The 10,518-nt window shown below is 38.1% G+C and overlaps 1 protein-coding gene across 1 annotated transcript; it reads left to right on the top strand.

Moving 5' to 3' along the window:
• Positions 1–2,497: 2,497 nt before the first annotated feature.
• plk2a (polo-like kinase 2a (Drosophila)) lies at positions 2,498–8,411 on the top strand. Its single transcript, XM_051908636.1, has 14 exons — positions 2,498–2,747; positions 3,010–3,117; positions 3,196–3,312; positions 3,392–3,521; positions 3,607–3,790; positions 4,810–5,008; positions 5,108–5,255; positions 5,346–5,440; positions 5,531–5,669; positions 5,759–5,839; positions 6,056–6,215; positions 6,296–6,425; positions 6,520–6,630; positions 6,715–8,411. Exons 1-14 carry the CDS (start codon positions 2,502–2,504, stop codon positions 6,904–6,906), a joined length of 2,040 nt encoding a protein of 679 aa, XP_051764596.1. The 5' UTR covers positions 2,498–2,501; the 3' UTR covers positions 6,907–8,411.
• Positions 8,412–10,518: the final 2,107 nt, after the last annotated feature.

The raw sequence follows: 10,518 nt of genomic DNA, 5'->3' as shown, positions 1-10,518 counted from the left end.
TTTTTACTAATTTAAAATGCAATAAAATTTAGTATGCTCACTTATTCTTTTATATATTACGTACAGGGCTAGAATAAGTATGTTGTTTCCATTCTTACATAAATATGTGTTAGACTGAATGACAATGGAACATTATTTCACCCACATTTTGACATTTTATTCTCCCAAAACTTATTTGAAACCTTAAAAGTATATGTTTTACTTGCATTCAAGGTGTTTTCTATGTATATAAAATCACTTGTCATTTTTTATTGATGCGGACATCTAAATGTCTTTGACCCATATATATATATATAAACTTCTGAATTTATTTCAGACAGTTGCCAAGTCAAACTTCCTCATTTTCATTTAGTTAAACTTGAAAATAGCTAAACTAAAACTGAAATAAAATTATATGGACATAAAAAATCCTAATAAAAAGGACATTTTATTTCAGCCATTTCAGAATTACTCATTCAGTTTAACTTGAAATAACTAAATTAAAACTGAAATAATATTATAGACATAAAAGTCCAAATAAAAGAACATTTTATTTCAGCTATTTCAAAATGTATCATTTAACTTGAAAATAGCTAAAATAAAATGTTTATTTCAATTTTACTTTAGCTATTTTCAAGTTAAAAATAAATGAACGATGCATTTAAAAAAAAAAAAAAATCTTAATAAAAATGGCAAAAACAAACATTTCAAAATTTCTCATTTTCATTTAGTTTAACTTGAAAATAACTAACACTAAAATAAAAATTAATAAAAAATTATATAGACAAACAATGAAAAAAAAAAAAAAAAAAACTTTAGCTAAAAATGAAAATGGAAAGTATAAATATAAAAACTAATTCAAACTATTGATGAAAATCTGAAATTTTGTCCAAAAAAAATCCTCATTAAAAAGCTTTTCCAGCTTGAAATGAAAAACGATCGCAGATTTCTTTCTGACGCAGACTTTTGCACCCCGCCTTATGTCTGTCGCATTAAAATTCAGGAAAGCAGCATGTTTTGCAAATGTTATCTTACATTAACGATGGTTATTATTGGGATGGTTATTGGTTCATTATATCATAACATTATATATACATAAACAAATACATACAGTCCATAAACATCTTACCATAATCTCCCTCACATTCACCCTGCATGTCTTGGATGAGCAATAAGGTCTGTCATGTTTACGTACATGTTATCATTATATCACCCTCAGTTGAGTGAAATTATTGCTGGTGTTTGTAAAAGCTTATGTGTTTTCATGCAATTCACACCAACTACCCTGAGATCACGAGCTCCTCACTCTTCCATACGTAGTCTTTACACTCTGCTGCAGTCTGACATCTCTGATGAATAATTCATGAGACATGTGGTCACTTAAAAAAAAAGGAAGGGTCTATTTTTTTTTTTACATTTGACAACTGGAATATGCTTTCAATTTTATACTGTTTTGTGTTTCATAAAGCAGCCTTCGCTGTGAATCTGCGTTGTTTGCATGCAATAAATATAAATGTTTACCTGTTGAATTTAACTATAAATAACTGAGTTCAGCATGTAAACAATTTATACTTCAGGACTCGAAAACCAGCTTTCTCAGAAAAGCATCAACACACTCCCACTCTTTCTAAAGACCACTTCAAACGTGTTGTATGAAATGTGTCACCTTAATTTGACTGAGAACTGATGGCCGTTTCATTGAATAAAGAAAGTAGAGCAGTGTTCACTTCATCTTATAAAGATGAATACACAACACATACTGTTTGCATTAGCCATGCCACTATTTAGATAAGCAAAAAAAAAATATGAGTAGGCCTATGATCTAAACCCATAATTTATTGGTATAATTTAGAATTTCAATATCATATTACACTATTACATCTATGTAGGTTAAATGCTTTTTATCTATCTGAACCCATACTTTTATGATAAACCTGTTGACTGTGCGTCAGTATCAGGAGGGTGTCAGTATGAGTCATACATGCACCACACATCTAAATCCGTAGTAAAACTAGTATAAAGCCACCACATGGTGGCGCTAGAGATCTTTACTGTGACATACAGTCTCTAAAACATGTCCATGCAAGTCCTGCTTTTGATACAAAACATATTGAATATATGGACAGATTGAATGTCGTAATAATAAAGTAAATAATATGCGTTAAGAATCAGAAAACACATTGTAAGATACATAGAAAATAGAAAAATAAAAAAGCGTGTTTTGAAAATTTTACAAACTTTCAATTCTGAACACAAAATAATAATAATAATAATAAATTAAAATCTAGATTTAGTTTAGTTATATTTTAGATTTTTATTCCAATTCAAAGTTATACATTTCGTTTACATGTAATAAAATATTATAATAGATATAATATGTCAAAGCGCAAATCATAACATTCACTTGGATTTCACACGCGCGTGTTCATTCCAGCGCTCTCAGTGAACGCGCTTGACGCGCCCGTGAAAATAAAATAAGGGGGCGGAGCGACCGCGCGCGTGTATAAGACTGAAGCTCTGTGATGATTCTTCCCAGTCGGGACTCGAGCATGGACATACTCAGGACTATAACTCACCACCACCATCATCATCACCATCATCAGCCTGTGAATAACGGCAAGATGTGTGAACACACACACCACAGAGCCACTGAGAGCAGACGAGGGAAAATAGAAGATAATAATGCTCATGCCACGCAAGAAATGTCACGCATCATCACGGATTCAGCCACTGGGAAATGTTACTGTAGAGGAAAAGTTTTGGGCAAGGTAAATATTTTACATTTGACTTATGAAAAAGTACTATGGTAGTACAGAAATATGGTAATCACACAGTACCATGATATACATTAAAGTCAAAAATACTTTGAAAGTGCATCAGCTGTTTTATTTTGACTTTTGTTTATTTGTTTAATTCTATAAACTCATACAATTAGTTATGCATAAGAAATGAGCAATTATTTGTACCAATTGTAATGCTCTAGTTTGTCATTGTCTTATAATGCATCCTTTCTCTCTCTCTCTGTTGCAGGGCGGTTTTGCCAAATGCTATGAATTTACAGATCTAAGCACGGGCAAAATGTATGCAGCCAAAATCATTCCACACACGCGCGTTTCCAAACCTCACCAAAGGGAAAAGGTAACTTGCTGTCCTGTTGTCACGTATTTGCTGCTGACTGCAAATCGCTTATTAAGTTTGCAACTGTTTGATTGACAGATCGACAGAGAAATCGAATTGCACAGAGCCCTGCATCACAAACACATCGTTCACTTCTACCACCATTTCGAGGACAAAGATAATATCTACATCCTGCTCGAATACTGCAGCAGACGGGTGAGTACTATTGATGTCCTTCTTCAAGGTCTTGTTGGAAATATTGTTGGACTGATGTATTTATTTTGTCGTTCTTCAGTCACTAGCACATATCCTCAAGGCTCGAAAGGTGCTTACAGAACCAGAGGTTCGGTACTACCTCAGACAGATCGTCTCGGGGTTAAAGTATCTCCACGAGCAAGACATTCTGCACAGAGACCTTAAACTAGGTAAGCGCCTAGAGCATGCATTCAATCCCAAATAATACATAAACCCCCTTGAACCTTCGTAACCCGATTCTGTTGCTTTTCCCAGGTAACTTTTTCATCAGTGAGTCAATGGAGCTCAAGGTTGGAGACTTTGGTCTGGCTGCAAAGCTGGAGCCGGTTGAGAACCGTAGAAGAACAATATGCGGGACGCCTAACTACCTGTCGCCTGAAGTCCTCAACAAGCAAGGGCACGGCTGTGAATCTGATGTCTGGGCCCTCGGATGTGTGATGTAAGTAAACCACTTGAAACAGTTCTTGAAAGAGCGGCATCGGAAATTAACTGGGGCTCAGGGCAAAAATGCCAGCAAAATTAATAAAAATGCCCCCAAAATACATGATATGGGGCAAAAAATTTCCCTGTATGAGTTAGCTCATTCCAGAATTAAAATTTCCTGATAATTTCCTCACCCCCATGTCATCCAAGATGTTCATGTCTTTCTTTCTTCACGTAACCTCCTCCTGTTCAAACCGCCCGCTCTAAGCGGGACTCGAACCCAGGTCGCCGGTATGGGAGGCGGGTGCTCTAACAAAGAGGCTAAAGACTGCAGTCTCTTCTGTCACTCGCTAGAGTCCAATGTGATTACGTAATGTGGTCAAAAAGTAGTATTTTGAAAATGACCAATACCGATAACCATAAAAATGATTAATTTCGGCACCAATAATCGGCCAGGCTGATATAAAAAAAAAAAAAGTGTTTTTCAGGGCCAATGCCGATTATTACAGATCAAGTAGACAGATAACCGATATTTTGAACCGATATATATATATATGTTTGGTGTAAAAATGAAAATTAATGTAAAAAGATTAAGAATAACAAGGGCTCTGATAAAAACTTGCTTTAAATGCTGTTCCGACAGAGGTGGCTGCATCAGAACCAAATAGCGCATGTCAAAATTAAATTATTTAATCGGCAAATCGGTTTTGAAAATGACTGATACCGATAACCATAAAAATGCTTAATATCGGGGCTGATAATCAGTCAACCCCTAATCCTAATAAAAGATTCAACGACTCACTAATAAAAACAGTCATTTTGTCCATGTATGAATCAGCCGGTTTGAATGAATCGTTTGACTGGATGATTTGACACAGTGACTCATTCATTAAGACAATTTGCTGCCACCTACTAAGTAATTGCAGTCACATTGCATACAATGCCTTTTTTTTTGAATTGCAAAGAACAAGGAGGATGTTTCTCTTGGATTTCATGTAGAAGTTTATTTATGATAGATAATTTGTGTCCCAACAGGTATACCATGCTTTTGGGAAGACCTCCGTTTGAGACCACAAACCTTAAAGAAACATACCGGTGCATTCGGGAAGCGCGATACTCCATGCCATCGTCTTTGTCGCCCCAGGCCAAGCATCTCATCAGCAGTATGCTCGCCAAAAACCCTGTGGATAGGCCACAACTCGATGATATTCTACGCCACGACTTTTTCTGCCAGGTGTGTGTCTCTTTGTGCAAACGAAACATCTTCACCAATTCAGTGTATTCGAGTATTCAGTGGCTTTGAGCTTGTTTTTTTTTCCCCCTCTCATATCAGGGTTTAACACCAGACAGACTGTCTGCTAACTGCTGCCACGCAGCCCCAGACCTTCACCACACCAGCCCTGCCAAGAGCTTCTTCAAGAAAGCTGCAGCCGCTCTGTTTGGTGGAAAGAAGGACAAAGCAAAGTACTTGGAGACTCAAAGTAAGCACTTTCAACCCTAGTTTACAGTAAACCATTTGTGGATTACCTAAATTACATAATTAGGCTGATAAATGCGCTTACTTCTTGTAGATAAACCAACCAAGGAAGAGGAAGACATAAACAAACTATGCCTTGACCTCCGGAAAACGTCAGTCAGCCCTCAACCCTGCAGACAAACCCTTGAGGTGAGCTCCTTCGTCCTCGTCCTTCTCATCATTGTGCAGAAAGTTTAAGATGGTAACCTAACCCCACATTCCTTCCTACATTTCCCACAGGACACTAAGCCCACCATCACAACTGCTGGAAAAGCAGCTGTCCCGGCGGTAAAGGACTCCAGCAGCAAGCAGCACATTAGAGACAGTATTCGAATGATAGTGCGGGGAACTCTAGGGAGCTGCAGTAGCAGCAGCGAATGTAAGAGATTGCACTTTCAGATCAGTGAGGATGTTAATGGATGTTTCAGTGCCATATCTAATGGGTTTTGGTGCTTTTTGTGTCCGCAGGTCTTGAGGACAGCACAATGGGAAGCGTTGCGGACACCGTCGCCCGAGTACTGAGAGGCTGTCTGGAGAACATGCCAGAAGGTGCGTATCAGAGGATCTAACATGATCTGATTCACAAATGCAAAGTCACATTTAATAACCCGTTCTTAATAATAAAGTAAATTAAAATGTGTTTAAAAATAAAACATTTTGTAAAAAAATAAAGTGTCAAAAGGGTTTTGAACATTTTAACATTTATTCCATGTTAAAGTTATACATTTCACTTTTAATAACCTATTTTTAATCTCTCATTTACAGCTAATAATATTCCAAAGGAGAGCATGAACAGCAGCTTCCAGTGGGTGACTAAGTGGGTGGACTATTCCAACAAGTACGGCTTTGGCTACCAGTTGTCAGATCACACAGTTGGCGTTCTCTTCAACAACGGCACTCACATGAGCCTGCTGTCAGACAAAAAGTACGCTGACGATCTCAAATGTCTTTGTAGCTCGTTTGTTGATAAAATCATGAAGACTAACGTGTCTTTCTGTCCTCCAGGACGGTGCATTACTATGCAGAGCTGGGACAATGTTCGGTCTTCCCCACTACCGAAGCCCCAGAGCAGTTTGTTGGTCAGGTCACCATCTTAAAATACTTCGCCCACTACATGGAGGAGAATTTGATGGATGTAAGTGTCCTCACTTGGTGGAAATGGGTTGCATTGGAAGTCTATCAATAATAATCATCAGGTTTTCTGATTATTGTTTGCTGTTCTTCAACAGGGAGGTGATTTACCCAACTTAACTGATGCAGGCAAACCAAGATTGTACCTTCTTCAGTGGCTCAAATCTGACCGAGCACTCATGATGCTCTTCAACGATGGCACTTTCCAGGTAAAATGCTGCATTTGCTCTGCTAGAATGCAAAAACATCTACATAGCATTGACTTGGTTGCTAAACACGTGCTATTTCCACAGGTCAACTTCTACCACGATCACACCAAGATCATTCTGTGCAATCAGAGCGAAGAATATCTATTGACGTACATCAACGAGGACCGTGTGTCTACCACACTGCGGCTCAGCACCCTGCTCGTGTCCGGATGCTCGGCGGACCTTCACAGCCGCATGGACTATGCACTTAACATGCTGTTGCAGAGATGCAACTGAACGATACGAGCGCACAAAGACTGGGATACTTTGAAAAGACCAGAATGTGGAGTACTTATAGTTGGATGGGAGAGTGTTGAAGATGGGAGGAGATGCAATGGATTATGAGTTTTACAAATGGACTGAACTGAGCTGGGCTGGAACCAGAGACAATGATGAAATCAAGACAATTATATCTCAATTAGGTGTTTATCTTTTTTTAAATGCAGAAATCTTGCTTTGTTGAAGCCAAACGGAGATGTTAACTCTTTCCCCGCCAGTGCTTACTACAAAAGTTGCCAACCAGCGCCTCTGCTGTTGAATGTTTGATGATCACGTTACACTCTAAAAAATTTGGGATTGCTTCAACCTATGTTTGGGCCAAATATGGACAAACCCAACCGTTGGGTTAAATTTAAAGGGGACCTATAATGCCCTTTAAAGTCCCCTGTAAATGGACCTATAAAGTCTTTGGTATCCCCAGAATGTGTCTGTGAAGTTTCAGCTCAAGATACCCCACAGATCATTTATTATAGCTTGCCAAATTTGCCCCCTTTTTGTGTGTGTCCCTTTAAATGCAAATGAGCTGCTACTCCCAGCCCCCTTTCCAGAAGAGGGCAGAGCTTTAACAGCTCGTGCTTTGGTTGCTCAAAAACAACAAATCTGGAGAATCTCACAGCCAAAATGTAGTCCTTAAAAAGAAAATATCTTCCTTTGCATTGAACTTTGAGCGTCAGAACTTTGTTTATGCTCAAACAGCAGCATTACACACTAACTAAAGTTAAAAAAGTGAAATCATAATCAAGGACCCCTTTAAACCAATGATTGGGTTTGTCCATATTTGACCCAAACATAGGTTAAAACAACCACACATTTTTTAGAGTGTAGCTTACTTCTCCTTCTGGTTTATGCAGATCATCTTCTTCGCTTGTTTTTGGATTTGGAGATGCTGTACTATTTCAGAAGGCGTGTAACAGCGACCCCTACAGTATAACAGTAAAAACCCAGTTTGCTGGAAAAATTCGTCAACGGCGGGGAAAGAGTTAACTTTGAGGAAAGGAGGCTTTAGCAAGGCAGGGTGGTTGGATGTAGCTCTCTTGAGAGCAGATTTTGTTTAACTGTGAAAACATTCCTGCTTAAGGACACGGGCTCCAGAGTGAAATGATCCGATGCTGTAGTTCTGCGTGGCCGGTTCCTCCTATCTGTGTGTCACTGTTCCGGAAGGCGGGAAGAACCGGCTGCATTTCACTGTGCGCACGCTCTGCAATGCCATGGACATAACTTATTACCAGAAAGACCCACTATTTATTTATTTAATAAAGAAGAACTTAGAATTATGTCAGTGTTCATGAGTGATGTTTCAAGAACACACGTTATTTAATTGTTCACTTTGTCCTTTTGCGTCAATCTCCCAGGGCATCATGGGAGTTGAGATGAACTCATTATGCAAGGCCAGTGGCAAAACCGCAATCGGCGTTTGTCTTGTCTTGATGTTTGTATAAAGATTAAAGATGAATAATATTGTGGAGGTGTTGTATTTTGTTTCTTTTTTAAAGCACAATTACCCCCATTGTCCCTGCGTCTGAGTGCCAAAGCAGTCTATTATGTAAGCCTCCAGGGGCCCAATGAAGCCACTTCAAAAACACACATTATGCTTACAAAAGGGAAGAAAAACATGAAGAGTGTTTTCACCACCTACTTGTCATCAAGCCCTTCATACACTATAGTAAAAAACAGTACTTGACTTGATTTTGTTCTCTATTTATAATGCATTGCTTAAAAATACTTGATCTGATCGATGGATCGCTTTACTATATTATTTGCATTTCATTATTTGCTTTTAACTCTAGTTTTCTTCCTGCTGTCCGCAATCGGAACAGACCTGTGACCCATTTTTAGGTCACAACCCAAGGAAAGAAAGAAGCTTTACTGTGACACACACCAATTTTGTAAGTCTTTTGATCATGCACTAATTAACTCAGTTGTTATAATTAGTCATAATTTAAAGATAAATAGGGTACACTAAAGATGAATGAATAGCTCATAGAAGGTTTCCAGAATTAATTGAATACCTGCAGAATAGACACAGCTGGCTCACAGTAGCCTACCTTTTTATATACTTTCGTTCTTTAATAGGTAAAAGTATGATGGAAAACCAAAATTCCAAAGATACCCGGATCTGGTAAGAATCTTAAGTGCAGACAAAGACTAAAGAATAACACAAGACGCGTCACTCGTATTGTTTTTAATGGGAGAAAGTGCAACGCGCAAAATGGCGGAAATAAGTCCCGCCTTCTAAATAAGAGCCAATCGCCGATTGGTAAAGTCATCGCGTCACTGCAGCGGCCGTTAGAAGCTCCGGTTCCTATAGAAACAGTCAGACGCGCGCCTCCGAAATGAGACACGAGATGCATTTTTTGTCATGATTCGAGCGTTTAGAAACAAAATTTATGAGACAGTTGTTGTCAGATTTCATTGGTGATTTCAAATATGAAATTTAATCGAAAGCTTGGCGAACAGCTTTGGAGAATTTGATGTTTCCCCATTCAAAGAGATAGGAGCTGCACTTGAATGCCCGAGAGGCGTTTCAAAGATGGCCGCCGAGTGAAATGACTTGTCTTAAAGGGACTTTGTTAGATAAAGTTTGAGTGATAAATAACCAGTATCTAACCTGACGAAAATGTATTTATTCAGTGTTATCCACATTATATTTAATCTGCAACAGAACTGTGAACTATATGTTTGGTCATTAATATTTAAATGCATTATTATGCAAACACATGAGGAGAGTCCCCGCGTAAAAGATTCACGACTGGCAGATCAACGTGCTCCTACATTTCTCTCAAATTAAATGTGGATGATTTTAACTGTGACAAGATGATTGACAGGGCTGTTTAAACGCTGACAGGATGCGTGTTTATGCGACAGAGTAATACCATGGTTATTGTAGTTATTCCATGGTAACCACAAATTAACCATGGTTTTACTACAAATACTATAGTTAAACTATGGTATTGTGTAGTTATACAAATGTTAATCAATATGCCAAAAAAACATGGTTTTACTTTAATAAAACTATGGTTTATTTTCTTAAGGGAGTCAGTCCTCTCCCATGGCCTCATGGGATAGTAAAATGTCCATCGAATGCACACTTCAGGATCTCAGCTGAAGTAGTAGAACATCATTCAGGTACTTTTCGCCTTCAGTTTTTCGAATATATGTCTTCGGACATACTACTCTGTTGGTGTACTGATTTTCGCATACTACAGTAGGAAGCACATGCTATTCCGAACCTATATGACTTTAATCTTTGTGTCGGGCACACAAGATGTTAGGTATAATTTTAGGGACCGGCAGCATCAGTCGCCATTTTCCTTTGAATCTTTTGACCACACAGCAAAACTAAATGGTGACTGAAGCTGTCGTTCTGAGAAACAGCTTTTGTTTTACATGCATGTCATTCATTGGTTAGGAACAACTCGAGAGTAGTAAATAATAATGTAATCATTTTTGGGTGAACAATCCCTTTAAATACCATGGTATATGAACATAGTATAGTATCAAATATATACCATCACCAAACTAGCTATTTCAAAGACATTTCATCTTGGAATATTTACAGAAGAAAGTATA

Source organism: Ctenopharyngodon idella, chromosome 10 (genome assembly GCF_019924925.1).
Source record: "Ctenopharyngodon idella isolate HZGC_01 chromosome 10, HZGC01, whole genome shotgun sequence".
NCBI classification, from domain to species: domain Eukaryota; kingdom Metazoa; phylum Chordata; class Actinopteri; order Cypriniformes; family Xenocyprididae; genus Ctenopharyngodon; species Ctenopharyngodon idella.
Note: the sequence above shows the minus strand (reverse complement) of the source record. Positions and strands in the feature narration are given on the sequence as shown.

What these genes read in the sequence shown, in the direction of transcription:
- plk2a (XM_051908636.1), top strand. Translation starts at nt 2,502, where the DNA reads ATGATTCTTCCCAGTCGGGACTCGAGCATGGACATACTCAGGACTATA. An exon ending in AAAGTACTTGGAGACTCAAA is followed by an intron (nt 5,256 to 5,345) that starts GTAAGCACTTTC and finishes TACTTCTTGTAG; the next exon opens with ATAAACCAACCAAGGAAGAG. An exon ending in TCTGGAGAACATGCCAGAAG is followed by an intron (nt 5,840 to 6,055) that starts GTGCGTATCAGA and finishes TCTCATTTACAG; the next exon opens with CTAATAATATTCCAAAGGAG.